The sequence below is a fragment of the Ochotona princeps genome, chromosome 17, assembly GCF_030435755.1.
Source record: "Ochotona princeps isolate mOchPri1 chromosome 17, mOchPri1.hap1, whole genome shotgun sequence".
Lineage (NCBI taxonomy): Eukaryota > Metazoa > Chordata > Mammalia > Lagomorpha > Ochotonidae > Ochotona > Ochotona princeps.
In genome coordinates this window covers 24,550,600-24,570,483 of record NC_080848.1, presented here as the reverse complement: position 1 = coordinate 24,570,483, position 19,884 = coordinate 24,550,600, and the positions used below count along the sequence as shown (strand labels likewise).

The following is a 19,884-nucleotide window of genomic DNA, read 5'->3' as shown; positions in this document are numbered from 1 at the left end:
ATCCAGGGCTGGGCCGAAGCAAAGATGGGAACCAAAACTCAGTCTCCCATATTGGTGGCAGGAACTCAACCACCTGAGCCAAAACCTGTTGTTTTCCAGGGTATGATTAGAAGGACATTGGAATAGGTGGCAGAGCCTAGATACTCTGACACAAAATGAGAGAGTGCAGATTGCTGCTTTAACTGTGGGTCAAATACCTGCTCTGAAAACAGACATTTTGTAAAGATTTATTTTATTTGTTTAAAAAGCAAAATGACAGAGAGAGAGAAAGAGAATTTTCCATTTGCTGGCTCATTCTCCAAATGCCTACAATGTTGGGGCTGGGCCACACAGCAGACAAAGCCAGGAGCCAGAAACTTCATCCAGGTCTCACATGTGGGAGGCAGGGGTGCAGGTCCTTGGGCCAGCATTCTCTGCTTTTCCAGGCAGGGAGTTGGCAGTCAGAACTCCAACTGGCACTCTGATACAGGATGCCAGTGTTACAAATGGGAGCCTTAACCTGCTGTACCCAGATAACAGGCATTTTGTCATTAAATTTAAGAATGTTGCAATTCCCTCTCTTTATGTGAAAAACAAAAGTTGGAAATATCTATATTTATAGATGCATAAATATATAGACAGAATAAGAACAATTTGGCTAACTACATGCATATATGCATTCACAATTGGCACACAATCACATACGTGTTTATTGTTTCCATGAAACATTGGCTTTAGTTATGCCAAGGTGATGATATTTGTTTATATCGGGCGAAGTACTTTCTTTGCTTGCAACAGAACTGTGGTACAGGACAAAGTATTAATAGATGTTCAGCGGACATGTGGATGTCGCCGAATATTCCAAGAAGACTGTTTCTATGGACAGTGCTTGGATACACTGACAGTTATTCCCTTGCCTGAGGCTTGGCTTCCATCAGATGTTACAATTCAATTTCCGGGACAGTCACCTCAGTTACTGCTTTCTAAGCAGAGGTTATAGAAGCAATGATCTAAGTTCATTATCTGTTTTTTCAGCCCCCAAACTATCATTCATCTGGTAAATGAACCACTGCTACGTCAAAAGCTATACACTAATCATGCTCAAATTTTAGTTGTGATGGACAGAAACCCTATGGATCGCATATACACTTATTATTATATAAATCTGAAAATTAAAGACCAGAGAGGTTAGAAAAGTGTGCCTAAAGTCATTCAGCACTGTGCAGACACATCAGCACCTGAACCCAAGTTTCTCTCTATCCAAACTCCATGCTTTTTCCTTAAAACAGGAGACCTTCCTATAATCAAATCTCCGTGAATCAGAACATATTTGCTTAACTAACCTAAGAACCCCTGCAGGACAATTACATGCAACTGATATTAGCCAGATTATTCATCATCTTGTTCTGCTCAACAACACCTGGGTGAGGGTAGCTTGTGTGGAAGAGACAATGGAGAGAGCAGATGAAGGGGGACACAGGTACAACCAAGGACAGCAAGAGATGACAGTTATGACTGTAGTATGGCTTTTTACAGCTTCTTATCTCTGGTAGAACTCACTGTATAATGTCTGAAGATGAATGTTCTTCATTATTTGGTTCAGTAGGCTTTGTAAAAGAAGGTAGAGAAGTAGATAACAGTTATTAAATAAGATTTTCATCTTAAACTAATCTAGGTCTTGGTGCCTGAATGGGACTAAGCTCAACAACAGGAAGTAGCTCATGACTAGCACCCAGTTCCTTCATGAGACTTGAAGGAAACACTGGCAACACTGTTAGATTTTAACATTCTTACTCTTTGACCTTTCTAATCTTTAGGCGATAATTACTAATTCTTAGAACCACACTGTTATTCTGCTATTTCAAAATGGATAAAGGATAGAGCTCTATCTAAATCAAGATCTGTCCTAAATGTCTTTCATGTCACATGTTGGCAAACTACCATAAAATAAGGAGAGGTGGTGCGGGGGGAGACGTGTATGCAGAGGGTTGGGGGATCTGTGTCTCAGCCCTGCAGTTATTGCTGAGTTTGTCTTCTTTAAGAAGCAGCATCTTCAGCTACAACATGAAATGATGATATTCACCGATGTCTTTAGAAGAACAAATTTATCTTGTCATCTCTTTCCTACTTTCCTTATGCATCCAGATTAACGTCAATGAAGAGAACTCACGGGCTTCAAAACATAGCCTTTGGGGTGTATTTTTTGAGTGAAGGAGATTAAGGTACAGTGTCTTTCTACTCCTTCCACAGGAACTGTAAGATCTCTGGGCAGCCAAGGCCTTACTGACTTTTTCTCATTCATCTCCTCTCCTCGGATGCTTTTCTGTTTTGCCACAGGAGTTAAACCTAAGGCTACTCTTCCATTCTGTAAGAGACAGTGGTTTTGGCTGAGAGGGTACCAGGCAACAAGACAAACCAACCCTAGCCATCTTTTGCTACCTCTTTCGTCTTTGTAATGGCCAATTGTGCCTGTTTCTCATATAGCCCTAGTTATTTCTCATGTTCATCCTAAGCTTTGATCAATAAGTTCCCTATAGGGCCCAGTCTCACTTATTGGTCAATAAGTTCCCTATAGGGCCCAGTCTCACTTATTGGTATTTCTCAAAGGTCTGTGAGTGCAGAACCCCAACCAATAGTGCATACTGATTTTCCTTCCTTTAAATATGCATTTGATTTTGGGAAAAAGGCATGGCTAGAGACAATACAGAGCTTACCACTACTCAAGCACCACTAATAAGTGCCAAACAACATCTGTTTTCTACACTGATACATGATTAAATTGTTCAGTGCACAGAAAATACAGCACATAAATATGCTTGGCTATTGGACACCATGTAGTACCTAGATTAAATTTAAATGTGGCTTTTTTTTTTCCTTTTTATTTTCCTGTTACAATTGCATGGCAGTGGTTTGAACTCTCTAGGAACTAAGGATGCTAACCTAACTGACAAATCAGAAGTGATTTGGGAAGTAATTAGTTTAGTGCTAACCATAACTTGCACATTGAATTCCTAGGTTCTCTTTACAAAAATTTCGTCCTCTTCATGTACTATAAAATACACCTTTATGTCATTTGGCACTTTTTGCTTAGACCACAAGAAAAAAATATACCATGAAGACACCTTGCTCAGTTTTGTACTGAGTTCATCCTTAAATCCTTCTCAATTCTTTTAACATTGAAGTGCTTTTCAGGATTTGTTTTTCCACTAACACTGCCATCTCAAAATTGTAAACTACTAAATATTTCTTAATGACCTACTGTGTTTAGAGTTCTATGAGAGGCTCTCAACAATTAACAACTCTACAAAGTAGGTAATATTCCCATTATAATATTATAATGATATGTATTCTTGATATTCTTATGATGAGACAGTGGAGGTTATGAGAAATACAGGAAACTAGGCAAAGTCAGAGGGTTTAAGAATCCAAAATGTAAATACTGCTTTGGAAAATATTACATGTGAAAGGACAGCAAGTCCTTTCCTTGTCTTCTAAATGCAAACAAAGTATACTCTGCTCCAAGGCTATTTCAAGAGTCTCCTGCAAAGTTGGGAGTCTGCTGGAATTTCCCATCATGCTCTCTCATATTGCCAATTTGAATGTGAAAGAAGTTACCCAGAACACAGTGCAAGTATGGCAGACTGCTTTGTCCAGGGTAAAATTAACCAGTCTAGCAGCTAGAAAAAAGATTCCTGCTTCACTGACAGCCTCGTACAGTAAAAACTTTAATTCTTCTCCTGGCATAGTGCTTTAACAGCTGTGGATTTCTCGGCAATTACTTACAGTTCTTACTTCCTTCATTTGTAAAATTGGGGAAATAACTGAATACATCAAATTGCTGTTCTGAGAATCCACGGGGACAAACTTTGTTCAAACATTATCTTCTTTAGTTCCCAAGATATTTATTGTCTCTCACCTTACTATTATGTACATTTCACCATGATGATTAGTATTATTGTTTTAAGAACACACAAATGGACTTTTCACTAGATAATAACTTCTTATAAATATTAATACTATTAGCCATGAAGTGGTTTCAGGCAGCAAATATTTAAATTCAAATGACGATTCTAATTTTTTGATGTTTCCCTTAAAACTAATTCCATTTTTTCTCCCAAAGGATATCTGATATTAGCATTTAAATCACATAGAATGAAAATGGTGCGGCTTCATTTCTTCTTACTAAGTTTTGTAACCTCCAAGGGGGTTTCTTGGTTTTGCTGATTATTCTGCAACTCCCAGGTTCTTTCCAGATGTGAAGAAAATTGCTTACTTGGTTGAGATGTTTGTACTTACTTGATGAAGTACTTGATTCCATCTGCTGTGTAAGCTTCCTCCCACCCATAAGGTAAGCCTAAAGTGAAAGGACACCAAAAATATATTTAATAAGATGATCATGATAACTACATTTCCTGGACACAAACCTCCTCTATCTTTACAATTGTCTGAGTGTACTTCTTATAAATTTTTTTTTCAAAAAAAGAGGGAATTAAGATAATTCAGACAAGCTTTCATATTCAGCATTTTTAGATCACAATCAAGTTTTGAACAGTTAACAATCTGCTATCATTGCAATAACCAGATTATGACTTGTCATCTACATGGCGTGAGCATTTTTTGTCAGCAGGATTCAAACAAAAATTTGTGTTGCAGTGGATGGTTTCTGCCTAGAGGCAGAAGGATGGACAAGATGGCCTCTGGTTGTCTATTCTGGCTTAGTGTTTCTTTAATTGGCTTCCTTTACAATCTTTCCCTCAGCTCCACAGGGAGTTGTACATGAGTGCCAGATCAGCAGGGGTGTGAATGCAGCTTTTAGACCAGGCAAAAATTCCTTATTAAGTTTGAAAGTTTAGCAAAGTGATTTACAATGGGTTATGGCGTTTTATTTTGCTAATTAAGAATTTGGTTCACTAAACATATACGGCTGAACAATTTGCTAAACTTAGCTTCTATTTTTGTGATGGGGGTTGGAATAGTTAACTGTAAAGAGATGTAGAGTGAAGTAGGCAAGCAACATTCGGATATTTCTGTAGATGAATTACGTTTCTGCTCTCATGGACAGCCCATGTTCAGGTGACTATGATCTTTCACATTCCAATTCTTACAGAATATAACGGTTTCTAGCCAGCCCCCTCCCCCGCATTCCTGAGTACTGATAGGATTTTAACTGACTTTCTGCATCAGTTCTTTCACAATGGCTTATCATCACTCCTTTGACATGCATACGATACACACACACAAACACACGCGAACAAAAGGAGAGCTTCCAGGGCTCAGGAAGCCAGTTTCATGGGAAAGTAACTGAGTTATAACAACAAATCAGTGATTTCCATTCACTTGGTTATCAGGAAGGTGCAAAATGAAAGTGCAGAAATGGTAACTGCTGAAATCAATCCCTTTACTCCATCACTGTTCACTTAGAGAAGATTCATTGAGTCCTAGGTACCTGGTCATTATTTTGTAATAACGAAAAATGCAGCAAAAGTTTTTCTTTATATTGATTTTCATTCTTTTTTTTTTTTTAAAGATTTATTTGTTTCTGATAAATAAAAGGCAGATTTACAGAGAGAAGAACATAGAGAAAGATCTTCCATCCACTGGATCATTTCCCAAGTGGCTGCCAACGGCCAGAGCTGAGCTGATCCGAAGCCAGGAGCCAGGAGCTTATTCTGGGTCTCCTAACAGATGCAGGGTCTCAAGGCTTTAGGCCCTCCTTGACTGCTTTCCCAGGCCACAAGCAGGGAGCTAGATGGGAAATGTAGCAGCTGGGATACGACCTGGTGCCCATTTGGGATTCCAGTGCATGGAATGTGAAGATTTAGCCACTGAGCCATTACGCCAGGCCTGGTTTCTATTAACAATTTACAAATTGCATAAAATAAGACTGTAAGGAAAAACTCTGCCATTATTTCCTTCCTATATTAACACAGGCCATCCTAGTTTTGGTTTTCTCAGTGACTAAAAGCTCCAAGGAGCCCATAAGCACTTGTGACAACTCAGTATGAGCAAGTGACAAACTTCTGAAAAGCCCAAAGAAGTGATACTGTCTACTCCAGGATCCAACATGCCAGCCAACTTGCACCAGTTCAAGTTGATTTTTCATCTTCTTGCTTTCTGCATCTTTTGTACAGATAACTTCATCATCAACGAGCCCTTCACATGCAGAAGAATCTGATAACTGTACATAAGGAATTTCCTTTATGACAAAAACCACCCTGGAATACCAGAATTATGATCAACAAAGTAACAACAGCTAAAAGCTAAGTAGAATGTTATTATAATGTGACTATTTTTGCTAAATTTCTTATTTATCTGGACAGCACAATTTAACTGTTTTTCTAATTTAATTCACAGATTATTTTTTAAGTGAAATTGAAAGGAAAATGCATACTTCCTTATTTTGTTATTTGAAAGGTAATTACAGAGGAAGAGAGGGAGAGAGAGGCAGAAATAGATGCTCCATTCCACATTCATTCCCCAAATGGCCAGAAAGGCCAGAGCTGGGCCTGAGCAGTCTTGAGCTGGCACCCACATGGGAAGATTGCGTTGCAAGTGGTGGCTTAATTCACTGCACAAAACTGGTCCCAAAAAGTTGCTTAGGAGTTAAAGATAGTTTCATTTAATCCATAAGATCATATTAAAATCAACATTGGAATACTATATCTCCTGTACTGTCAGAATAAAAACCTTGCCTAGGTTATATGTTAAAATTTTTAAGACACATGACTACATAATAAACTAGGAAACTAGTTTGTAAGCAGTTGAGTCAAAATGGTTACTCAATACATTTATGGCTACTTCTATATATTAAATAGAGAGCTTGCTTTGATATAAATTCCTTTTTGATATAATGCCTTTAAAAACTGAATAGTTTCTTGTTTTTCATTCACTTAATACAATTGATAAATAACATACTAAGAGACTAAAGTGATAGGTATTGGTCTTACATTGGTTTAATAATATGAAGCACAATTACTGTTAAATTAGGGCATGAAAAACAAACAGCCAATTCAAACAAAAATAATACTTTTGATTCCACAAGCTTAAATGATTATGATGGACTCAGTTTTCCATTAGTAAAGGATTCCATTTCTTCACAGTAAGTGATCTGATGTGATTATATTATCTAAATACTATTCAGTAATCATTATTGCTCGAATACTGAAATATTTCCATGTCCCCATATCTTTGTACTTGAAATTATCTATCATCACTCTGTTTCCCTTTCTCCTTTCATGCTTCAAAATTGTTACAACTATAACCATCTGAAATGGTTTCTGATTCTAAGTGCTTGCGGGCCCTCACATAACATTCTTTCCATCAGAGATCATCTGCTTTGAATTGTCAACTTCATGGTAATGATTCCAAAACCTGCATGCGTATCTTGCCAAAGTAAGTTTTGAGCACACTCAGTGTAGGATAATGGCTGTCTGCTAAAAGTCAAGATATTCAAAACCAAACTCATCATGGTTCCATAAAGTATCTTTCTCAGTTTTTCAGTTTCTTTAAGTACCATAGATTCTCTTTATCATGCTTGATTCATTACATTGATTTACCAAATCATTAACTGATCATTTATTATATATATGTCTTCATTTCTTGGTGCTCAATGAAAATACAATAATACATAGATGTGGATCCTGACTTTCTGGAACTTTAAAAGTAAGCATAAATGCAGCATTAAAATAGGAACTAGAACTACACAGGGAATATATGAATACTTTGAAATACTAAAAACTATGAAAGAGCAACTCATAGAAAAAAGTTTAGATTTCCTAACATAAAATGTACTCCTACAGATCAATAAAGGATTAATGACAAAGAACAAAATCGGCAAAACACCGAACATTCAAAACACAAGGAAATACATTTTAAAATGTGAAAATGTGCTTAAGTTTTTTCTTTATGATTTATAGTTTTAACAATGTCCTATTCATTTCAAATTAGACAATTTATGCACACACACAATTTTTTTCCCCTGGAAACAGAAATAGGAATATTACAGACTGAAGACAAACTTGAACATATCAAAAGCTATGTTGAGCTGACTGATCTCTGAGGATAGAGCAGGAACACTGAGAAAAAAATTCTTGCAGCACCTCAGATATCATAAAAACAAAACTAGTGGTGAGCCACTACTGTAGGCATGTGAGGTCTGAGATGAACTTGCAGTAACTACATACATGACAAAATGCCAATTTAGTTTACTACATGACACTAGATTAAACCTTTCCTCATCCTGAGAAGTCTGGCAGGAAAGAGATATGTTTGTTTCTTTTTTTTTTTTCTGATTATATTTATTTGAATGGTAGAGGGGATGAAAGAGGTAGAGATCTCCCATCTGTTGGTTGATTTCTCAAAAGACAGCAATGGTGAGAGCTGGGGACAAGCTGAAGCTAGGATCCAGGAGCCATGTCTTAGGAGCACCAGAACTTACACCATTTTCTGGTGCTTCTCCTAGGCCACCAGCACGGAGGTCGCCCAACCCCCTGAGTCACAATACCAGCCAGGAACAAGTTTCTCTTGATGTTAGGATTTGTGCTGTGATAGAAAATGATGGTAAAGTGAAGGGAAAAACCACTGGCAAGAGAAAAACTGAAATATGAAGTGGTGTACAAATGTGGAAGATGGCAGGAGCTGGGATGGGAAAAAAGTAAGAACAAGAACTAAGCATGAAACTGAGAAAGACATCAGTTTCAGACAGAGCTCATTAAAGCCAGATGCGTTTGAAAAATAATTGGTAATGTCTTTGTAACAAAAGCACAAATACATACAACTTTTAGTCTCTGATATCCTGAGAAAGAGAAAGGTAGGAAAGGATGAGTGAGAGAAGCGGCAAGGTGAGGAGAGAGATCACTTTACTGATGAAAGTGAACTTCATCACCAAAGTGGAATTTTCAGTAGATTTAAAGCCAGAAAATCTTAATCTGTATGTAATGTTGTCCAATTACCAGTTAAATAGCCATAGGAAAATAGCAATACTACAATTTTATTTTTCTTATTTACATGGAAGATAATAGCAGTCCTCTTTGCTACTGGAGAGATCAAGGAACTCACCAGTTAGTATATAACTATGCAATGATATACAAAAGGGTACCATTGTTATCAATAGTAATATAAATAACAGCATTTTATTCATACTTACGGTTTTACTTTTACAGAGTAATCTGATGGTTTAGCAGACCAAAAACACTTATACATTATCTACAAAGGAAACTTTCATTCAGGTATAGGCACATTTTTTTTTATTAATTATTAGGCACATTTTTTTTTACAACCCTTTCTTCAGGATAGGAACTGATATACTTTTTTCTATTTTTATTTCATTTTATTTTAGTTTTTTTAAATAATCTTACTTAGTTGAGTAGGGTACAAAGGGTCAAAGGATACACGAAAGTGGGTAATACCGTTGTTTCCACACTAATAACATCACTTTTCCCCCCTGTATCTGGGGTCAGAGGAGAAACAAAGCGAGAAGCCCCACCCAGCCTCCCACCCAGCCTCCCACCCATCCCAGGTCCCCAGTGTGAAGCACGCTCCGAGGGTACTGCTCAAGGAGTTTTGATAGTTCAACAGTTCTGAATTGCTGCCAATCTCGTTGAGGAACTGATATACTTTTAATTTTACTCATACAATATTCAGTAAAAGGACAATGAAAACGAGTAGGACATTCTAACCCTCTTGCAATGGTGTGATGGTGATTACTTAACAATCGGCTTCTGGGGAGAAGAAGTCAGCCCTGCCTTACAGAATTCAATTTCCTTAGTGAAAATACCCTATCATGACAGGCTCAAGCTACCAATATGACCTCGCTGAAAATAGAGGTTGGAGAAATGTCTAGTGATAGGCCATGTCACAATATTCCCAGATACAGTAGATGTAAGTAATCCCAAGATCAAACATAACAATGAAATGTAGGAAAATAACTAGGAATTTTAGTTGTTTAATTCTTTTTAAATGATTTATTTATTTTTCTATGAAAGGTAGATTTACAGAGAAGGAAAGAGAATCCTTGATCCACCGATTCACTCTCCAAATGGCTGCAAGGGCTGGAGCTGAGTAGACCTGAAGCCAGGTGCCAAGAACCTTCTTCCAGTCCTTAACATGAGACTTGAGCCAACTTCCTTGGTCCTCCCATGCCACAGGCAGAGAACTGGATCGGAAGAAAGCAGCCAGGACCACAGCCGGTGCCCTTATGGGATGCCCATACTGCAAGGGCGAGGATCAACTTGTTGAGGCATCACAAGAGCCCCTTGACTTCTTTCACTATACTTCATTTTATTTTTAGTGAAAAAGTTTTATTGACTATGCTTGATAATTGCTTCACAATGCTGTCACAGGCCAGAATTAGCCAGATTCAACCTACTACTGTAGCCTCTGACTTCTTAGTTAGCTCCCTAATATCTAATGGAAAGTTTTAAAAATTAAAGGATGATTACAGTTTCTAGAGGTGTAAGGATTTTTATCTTAATAAATTATGCATATATCAAATGTTTGTATGGTGCTTTCTCTGTTTGCTATTCTTCTAGATATTATATATATATATTATTAACTCATTTTATCCTCATAGTACCCATTTGAGATAGATATTGTCATTAACCTCATTTTTTTATTAATTATTTTGCATTATGTGACAGTTTCATAGGCTCTGGGAATCCCCCCCACCCCTCCCCACACCCCTCCCCCCTGGTGGATTCCTCCAACTCGATGCAGTATTACAGTTCAAATTCAATCAAGATTCTTTCCTTGCAAATGTATACCAAGCATAGAGTCCAGCTACTTATTGTCCAGATGGGTTGAACAGTTTCTTGGGGAGACCATTTCTGGTCCGAAGTTAGAGCTGGTAGAATATCATCCCAGTCAATTAAGAGTCCCAATATAACATCAATAGCAATTTGCAACATTATAGAATTGACATGGTTTTGAGTAACCAGTATGTTAAAAAAAAAAAAAAAAAAAGCAAGTTCTTAACCACAACCTATGATTAGCCATTTCAATTTTAGTTTATATACAGGACCGGCTGCTGTATACCTTAAAATGGCTATAAGGTACCATTCAGCTGTCTTGTGTCTATTTCATTTTCGTATTTAGCCATTTGTTGTGTTGAAGTATAATTTTGCTGATCTTGGCAGATTTTAGGACAATCTAGACTGGCTTGTAACTCTAACAAGACATTTGTCGACAATTAAGGTGCAGAACATTTTTGGGGGGGAGGTGTGCAGGAAAATCCTCAACACCATGGTGAGGAGTGACTAATCTTTGTGTCCCACCCAGCGAGGCATGAGCCAATCCACGCCAGCTCTTTCCTGTCAGATTCCAAGCTCTACTTTTTGTTGTTTGTCGATTTATTTTAGGTTTTTTTAGTTTGTATGATTGTTTGTTTGCTATGAGGGGTTTTCGGAGCGATCCCGATGGTCATTGCGAGGGAGGGTGGGGGTCCAGAGGTGGAGCGTCATTAACCTCATTTTATAGAAAGGAAATTAAGGGTGAAGAAATTTAACTTGCTCATGTTATACTGATAATAAAGAATATGGTCATGATTTGAATGCAAGCAAACTGGATACTAGAGTCTATGCTTTCAAAACAATAATTTACTCTTTGAAAGAGTCTTAGGGAAAGTGAGAGAAAGAGAGAGAGAGAGAGAGAGAGAGAGAGAAAGAAATATTTTTCATTTACTGGTTCATCTGGTTATTCCCTAGTTGGCTGCAACAGCTAGGATTGGGCCAGGCTAAAACCAGGAGCTTCTTCCACATCTCCCATGTGGGCAGCAGGGGTCTAAGCACTTGAGCCATCTGCTGCTGCTACTGGCAGGGAACTGGATCAGAAGCAGAACAGCCAGGATACAAACCAATGCTTCTATGGGATGCCAGCATTGGAGACAGTAGCTTTACTTGCTATATAGCAGCATGGAACCTGAATCTGTGCTTTTTAAAACAACTTAATATTTATTTATTTTCATGTATTTGAAAGTCTGAGCAAGAGTGAAAGCAAGAAAAAATTCTACCTATTGGTTAATTCCTCGAATATCTACAAAGGTGGGATGGCCTAGGCCAGAGCCAGCACTCGAAAACTTCGTGAGGGTGATTCATGTGGGTTACAGGGCACCAAGCTCCCCAGCCACCATCTGTTTCTAGGATGCTTTAGCAGGAAGCTGTATTGGAACTGGAGAAGCTGAAACAAAAACTGGCACTTTGATATATGATGTAGGCTTTACCCAATGTACCATAAAACCTGTTCCAAGAACCTATGCTTTTTTTTAAAATGTTACTTATGATACAATTCTGTAGGTTCTGGGATTTATCCTCCCACCCTTCCCAAATCCCCTCTCCCCACTGGTTTCCCCCATATTACTTCAATAGTATAGTCCTTCAAAAACAGTCATTAGTCCATCATGTTGCTATTTAAGTGTATCCTGACATTGTAGCTATGGACAATAACAGAAAGCTCAGTGTCCTATTGTCAAGATATGCTTCATAGTTTCATTGGGAGTCCATCTTTGATTTGGAAGTAGGGATGCATACTGCATTGAATATTGACATATCTGATATAACAGTCTCTACAGTCTCTATTACACAGAACCTCTAGGTGACTATATGTACATTCATGTTTACAAGATCTATTAATTTTGTATTTTGCTTGCAGGTTGCCTTATATCTGAGAGAGCAAACGATATTTGTCCTTTTGGGATTGGCTTATTTTACTGTGCATAATGGAATCTACGCTTTTAAACAACTGTGGGCTGCTTTCATTTTCCCAACTCCTATTTGTGTTGCCAGTGATCAATATTAAAATGATTAAATAATAGTTTTGCTTAATGGTTTGAAGAGCAAAATAAGATTTCCAACATCTCATTTTGTGCATTATTACCCAGAACAACAGTCTTTTAAAAGAACTGAAATAATTTCTAGGGTTGAATACAAAGCAGTCTATTTTAGAGACACTACGTTAGATTAATGATTGTGCAAGTTAATTTGTAGGTCTGAGGTACAGAGCCAATTTTAAAAGAACTACTAGCTAATTTTCCTGTGAAAATGAATATATTATACTGAGAGATGGCTATGACCTATAAATAATCAAATAATTCAGTATTTCAAATATGAAAACACTTTTAAAGAAACCACAGATTTTATGGTTTGTGCTTTAAATCAGACTTGCATAAATGTCATATTACAGACATGATTTTGGATTTGTGACTTGATTTTTAAAAACCTGGTTATATATGTCATGATTGAGGGAACAAAAAACAAATGCCATATGTACATATATAATGTAAAAGATTTTATATTTTTGTGCTTCAAATTCAAAGTTAAAATATTAACGTAATTAGAAATGAAATGTTCCCAGCTAGAAGCCACCCATCCAGCAAACTTGAAGCTGTAATATGTTAAAGGAACAACGTAACGCAACTATTCTTAGTGGTTACTTGGTGGTTCATGGTCCTCTTAATCACCACTTTTGGCCATGTATATACTACATTAGCACTTAATCACTAAGGTAAAAAAAACCTAGCATTCACTTCTGCATTTCTCCTCCTCATAAATAAAAAAGCTCAGTATTTTTACAGTTGAAGTTTTTTAAACTCCTAGCTAAAACAGAAAATGGAATCATTTTCTTGACCTCTTTGAGTGCTTCATTACACTGCTAACTCTCCTCCCATGACCCAAACTTGATGGCAGTTTTCAAAATGCTTGGCACTTTGACTCATTGGTTTAAAGGTAGTACCATATAACAGACTTTATACTGCCCACTGATAAAACTCAACATACAACTAACTGAAGCATTCCCCCCTAGAGTGAGCTTTATAACTGAGCATGGCTTTATTGATCATTAATTTCTCCTTGGAATGGCTTATTGTCTAAAGGTAAAAATTTGCTTTCTCTCAGTGTTCCTTTGTCTCTGACTACTCTGCTTTATTTTCTGGTTTCTTCTCATCTCCCCAACTCTAAACGTTTGACTGCTTAACTGTTTTGCCATTCAACCCTATCATCCTTGTTAATTTACTCTTAAAACTCAAGTGCCTGCTACTGATCATCCAGCTCAGCCCAAATCTCACTTTCCACAGTTTTCTGCAACAAGTAAATGGTAGCTCAATGCTTCTAATCATTCAGGGCTAAAAGGAAGTACCCTTGACTCCACGTCCAGCCCAACAGTAGATCTCAGGGAATCTGTCTTCATATTATACACGGATTTTGGTGATTTCTACTTTCATTAAAATAGCCCATGTCTTTTTTGGATTATAGAATTCTGCCTGGTATCCCTGCTACAGCCTATTCTCAAACTAGAATCCAGAATAGCTAAGCAAAAAGATCATATTTTTCAATACAATTTGCTTCTCTCATTCCTCAACTTGGGTGACTTAATTTTCTAAATTTCTTATTTTTGTGCTGCTGTGCTACGGCAATATTGGCCTCCTTACTCAAAGGACTCTTGCCTCACAGAGCCTGTGAAAATTACTTGTGTCTCTGTGAGTGAAGTGACCCCTTCAACATTCAAGGCTCTCTCCATCACTTCCTTTGGGGGTCTCCTCAGATTTCATCTGCCAGTGATGGTTTCCCTGGTTGCTCAATGTGAAATATCAAGGTTTGTGCTTCTCCAACTGCTGGTACTCATTATCCTGCTTTCTTTTTTCTCTTTTCCCTCAGTAGGATGTAAAATCTCTGAGAACAGGTACCTTCTTTTTGTTCATTGTTCCCTTGCCAGCACTCCTGTGGCATGTTGTGGGTTCTTAATTGCTACTTGCTGAATTAAAGAATCAATGTTCACAGCAATAAATATTACAGTAACACAAACACCTGCCATTTAGTAATACAAAAATTAAAAGGGTGATCTTTAGAAAAATAGGTTGGAAGGATATTTGATTAAGAAGAGAAAGTAGCATTGTAAAACGATACACAGAAATATCTGGATTATTTTCCTATAAGTTGATATTCTTTTCTTTTGGGTGCTGGCTCCCACTGCACCCTTGGAGGCAGCAGGAGGACTCAAACACCTGAGTCCCTATTATCTATGTGAGAGACCTGGACTGAGTTGTTATGGGCATTTGGGGAGTGAACCCGTGGACGGCAGAGCTGTCATGTGCATCCTTTGTTTCTTGCTCCAATTTTACTAAATGTGCTGCTGAAATGAACATTCTATTTCTCAAAGCAATCAATCAAGGAATCAAACCTCCAGACTCCACTTGTCAGTCTGAGTTGGAAGCTTATCCAAGCTAACCCTGGAGAGATGGTCAAACTGCCCCTTGCATTTGTCCTACATAGTCACCTCACGACTAATCTTGACAGCACCTCCGGCTCTGTATCCGTCCAGACTCTGCATCTCCCAGAAATTTCATTCGACGTTTTTCCTACTCAATAAGTGTGTTTACTATCCAAGGCCCGACAGAACAATAACCAGATTCAGAAGAGAGCTTCACACCCAGGAGGCACTTAAGAAATATGTGATAGCTCACTGCAGCAACTGGCCACCCAAGATGATGGATGGTTCAATGACTGTTGCACATATTTTACATTTTGTTACTGTTAGAATGATTTTATACTCAACAGGGGAACTTGCTCACAAATATTTGTACAAATGTTATTTGTGTATTTTGACAACAGGGCAGTAGAAGATGTTTATCCATACAGTTGTAGAATACTGTCACAGATTAGATTAAATAAAATCAAGGTCATTGATATTTTTTTCCTTCCCTGTGAATAAATAACTGTAAGCACCAGTTGTCTTTAATCATATGGCAATTTGTTACCAACAACTTCGTCTTAAATAGAAAGGTTTACCCTCTGATCTCTCAATGCTCTCACAGTATCCTTGGGTAAAATTTGAAAGAAAATCATAAAAACACTATTTCCTGCAGGCATTTGACTTTCAAAAGATTGATTATGAAAATTTTTAAACTGAATTTTAAAAAGATTTGGAGAAAAACCAATAAAAATGTCTTCAGAGAAGTTTCTGAAGCAATTACTTTCATTGAGTTGTACAGATGCAACATTCATCATATTAAAGTTATTTTTTAAATAAGTGTGAGCCAAAGTTGAGAAAAGAACATTAGTTCTGATAGTAAACTCTATTATCGTTAAAAAACTTAAAAATCCACAGTATTTAAGACCATTTAAAACTATATCCACAGAATTACCCCTGAATTTTCAGTTTTTAAAAATTTTTACTGATAAAAAGCTCAGAATGCAAATGCTGTGCATTCCAAAAATACAGTTCAAAGAAGATAACACTTCTCTCATTCACCTGCTTCCCCTCTTAAAAGTTTTATTCATAGCAGTTCCAAACAGAAAACAACATAAATGTCTATTAAATGATGATATAATTTTGTTCATTATTTGTTCCAGCTAGAAAAATTGCAGGCTGTTAGAAGTTCACCACTATGTGTGTTCACACTAAGGTGTGGAGCGGGGATTGGCAAGCAAAGGGTTCATGAAGCAAAATGCAAGGAGGCTGTCAGTCTCAGGCTCATGGGACTGCAAGGAAAGCACCTGAAATTCAGTGCCTCCCGAACAGAAGGGAGACTGGATGCCTTGGGTGTTCCAGTCCTAGGCCCTGCCATAAGTCCAAAAGTGGAAAAAAATGGGAAACTTACTGTGTGGAAGCCTTCTCCAAGTTTTTACTAATCTCTGGAATCTGTTCTTATTCACTCTCCAGAGGTTGCTTTTTGTATTTTGTCCGGGGTTTGTAATCAATAGGTTTCTGCAAGGTTAGTCTGTGAGGAATTCATTCAGTCACACTGGAAGTGACACTCTTAGAGGCAAAGACATTGCAGCGGAGAGAGATTTTAACAATTCTCTCTTCAATTGTTTCATGTCATAAATGACTTCAAAAGAGGTTAGAGAGCTTTGTTACAGAATTACAGGGAGAGAGAATAATCTAACTTGTGCTCATCATTCACAGTGCCACTCCACAGAAATCCCCTGTGTAAACTGTTGCACTAAGACTTCTCTTCAAATGTAAATAAATTGCACAATAACTTTCAATTATTAAATACTGCTTGCTTAACAGTTTGCGATTTTGGTAGAATGCTTATATCCTTCCTCAAATCCGAATGTTGAATCCCTACCTCAGATTATGGCTGCAGCTATAGATGGATATGTTCTCTGTGGAAGCTATTAACCCTAAATTCAGCCATTAAAAATAGGGTCTGGATCCTGCAGGATTAGAGATTATACAGAAGAGATATCAGAGATCTTTCTCTCCCTTACCTTTTTCCTCTCAGATCCTCAGATTTTTTAAAGTTCAATCTAAGGAAAGGTAATTTTTCCAAGTTCTGTCCTCTAAAAGACATCATGTCTCACTGACAGTCACAGTCCAGAAGAGAAGCATTCAAAGGCTAGAATGCCAGGGGTAAATGGAAAGGCATCATGAGCACTTTCATTGGTTGATCTTATTTATCACTGCAAGCCTGAAAACGCAGAGTGAAAAGGGTGCTGTCCTAGAGAGCAACATTTGATGATCCCTCCCATTACAATTTTTATAAATTAAACTGAGTATAATCTAAAGTTGCTAATTATTATTAATTACAAAAGTAGCTACATGGAATAAGGCAGCCATTTTGGAAAAGGTAAACATGTTTCATCTCTCAACACTTTTCTTTTTCCAACACAGGCCATCCTCCTTTATTAATCCCTGCATTGGCACAGATTACAGGAATTACTCTTTTCTTTCTTAACTGCCTTGTGAAGTTCTGCTCATCACCAAAGGACCAGCTTCAACGATACCTCTCTTAATTCTCTGTGCAGAATTAATCCTACTTCTTCAATGGTAGCTTTGTATTTTGTACCAGCTTCTATTACAATATTTAACACCTGTGCACAGAAAGCAGTTCTTTGTGGACAATAATCATGTCTTCTTTCTTCTTCTATTACTTTGTGGTACACGACTTGGTTTTCGTACATTATAAACATTTAATAATGGCTTGCAGAGTATCCATAACTTAAGAAGTATGACTTCAGATGTTTTCCTCAAAGCAATGCTTTCTAGAATGGTTTATAAAAATGTGGTCTATATTCTGGTATGATTTTAGATGAAAGTGATGGAAAGATCCTACTTGCCAGGCAAATAAAGAAATGTTTATATTTAAGGATCTGGAAATTGTTCCACAATAACATTCGAGTTTCAGGTTCTTCCAACTTTCTATTCTGGAATCCTCCTGGAAGCACTGCCTTATCCTTATACTTCTCTATTTGTGGTTGCAAGATTTCCCTGAAAGGTGCAGGCATTGTATGTATACCACACAAAGAACAAAACAGAAATGATCTCAGTTTCATTTGTCCTTCTCAAGTTTCTTGAGAACTTTCTAAGCAGATTTTCTTTCATACCTCAGGGGACACAGGTGTGGCTCTACAGACACTGAGAAAGCCAATGATCTGACTTAATTTCTAATGTAATAGATTTATCAATGTGCTGTTAAATTAGGACACTTTTCCTTTATCTCTCATTCATTCCAATCTCCCTTTGGTTTCATGTCTGCCATTCAGAATTTCCCAGAGTCAAATCTTAATGGTCTCATTTCCCATAAATGTTTTTACTCATTATTCTTATGAGTTATTAGCAATGTATACCATTCATAAACTACTTAACATCTTAAACTTTCCAATGTAATAATATATAATTGTTTTATTCTTCTTTTCCCATAGATGCTCAATTTCTTAAAGGTACTGAATGTTTCTCAGATGATCAGGCTCAAAATACTGTTTTCTGAATTGGATGTTGAATTAATTTTCTTTAATTTGCATAATTAAAATCAGTGTGGGAAGAAGAAAGTAGAGGGGAAGATGGAAAGCCACTGGTAGTCTAGAGTGATGGTATAAACAAAAGCAGCACCTTCAGTATGGGTTGAAAAAGGCACTCCTTGATGTGTAAAGGCAAGAAGACCCCGCTTCCTCTGAGCCCAGGTAACTAACTCCTAGGGCATCACGCTTGCAGGGTGATGTTCTTTCCAGGCAAATTTTTTTAAAAAGCTCTCCTTTAGGAAGCAAAGTCCTACAGACAACATCCAACTGAGTGAACATAGCAAAGGCTCCATTTCAGCTTTCAGTGTACTTCCTTGAGTTTTGTTTATTGCAAAATATGCTTCATGTTTTATAGCAGACATGTATGCACAGAAAGACCTTCAAGCTATTTGCATCCTTTAATATCTATAAATCTTTTCTGACCTTTATAGACTTCTAAAAAACAGTGATGAAAAACTAAGAACTTTCCATTTTCAGGTTGGTCTAATTTTCCAACAATCTTGCTCATAATTGAACCAAAATTGCCTTCATGTGTGATGTCCTGACACTTAAGTTCTGATGCTATCAATGATAATCATGTGTCAGTACTGTAAACAGTACTCTCTACTAGCAGGGAGTTGCCTCCTAAGCAAAACACCGGTAAGAAAATAGCATAGAAGTATTCACAGGCAAGGGTTGCAGACAACATATTTGGTTACCAGGTATTTGCATGTACATGCAAAATCTTGTGCTGCCTAACAAAGCAAGTCTACTTTGGAATTCTAGTAAATAAACCTTTGGAAGCTCAGACTTCATTTCTGTTTTTCTCTCACTGAATTACTGCCTTCTATTATTCTCTATTTTATTACTTTTCATTTTGTTGTTGTTGTTGATTGGAATCATTTGTCAACCAAAACTGCTCACGGCGTGATAGCATAATGGTTCAAGTCTTCACCTTGCATCCCCTGGGATCCCATATGGGCGCCGGTTCTGATCCTGGAAGCTCCACTTCCCGTCCAGCTCCCTGCTTGTGGCCTGGCAGGGCAGTTGAGGATGGCCCAAAGCTTTGGGACCCTGCACCTGCGTGGGAGACCTGGAAGAGCTCCTGGCTCCTGGCTCCTGGCTTCGGACTGGCTCAGCTCCAGTCATTGTGGTCACTTGGGGAGTGAACCATAGGATGGAAGATCTTCCTCTC

General features: G+C 37.6%; 1 protein-coding gene across 2 annotated transcripts in view; it reads right to left on the bottom strand.

Moving 5' to 3' along the window:
- Window positions 1-19,884, bottom strand: part of STXBP4 (syntaxin binding protein 4) — a 150,597-nt gene that overhangs the window by 15,148 nt on the left and 115,565 nt on the right. For both annotated transcript variants that reach the window (XM_058675272.1, XM_058675271.1), the window contains exon 17: window positions 4,276-4,333. In XM_058675272.1, coding sequence (XP_058531255.1) covers window positions 4,276-4,333 — 58 coding nt within the window. The remainder of the gene's footprint in view (window positions 1-4,275; window positions 4,334-19,884) is intronic.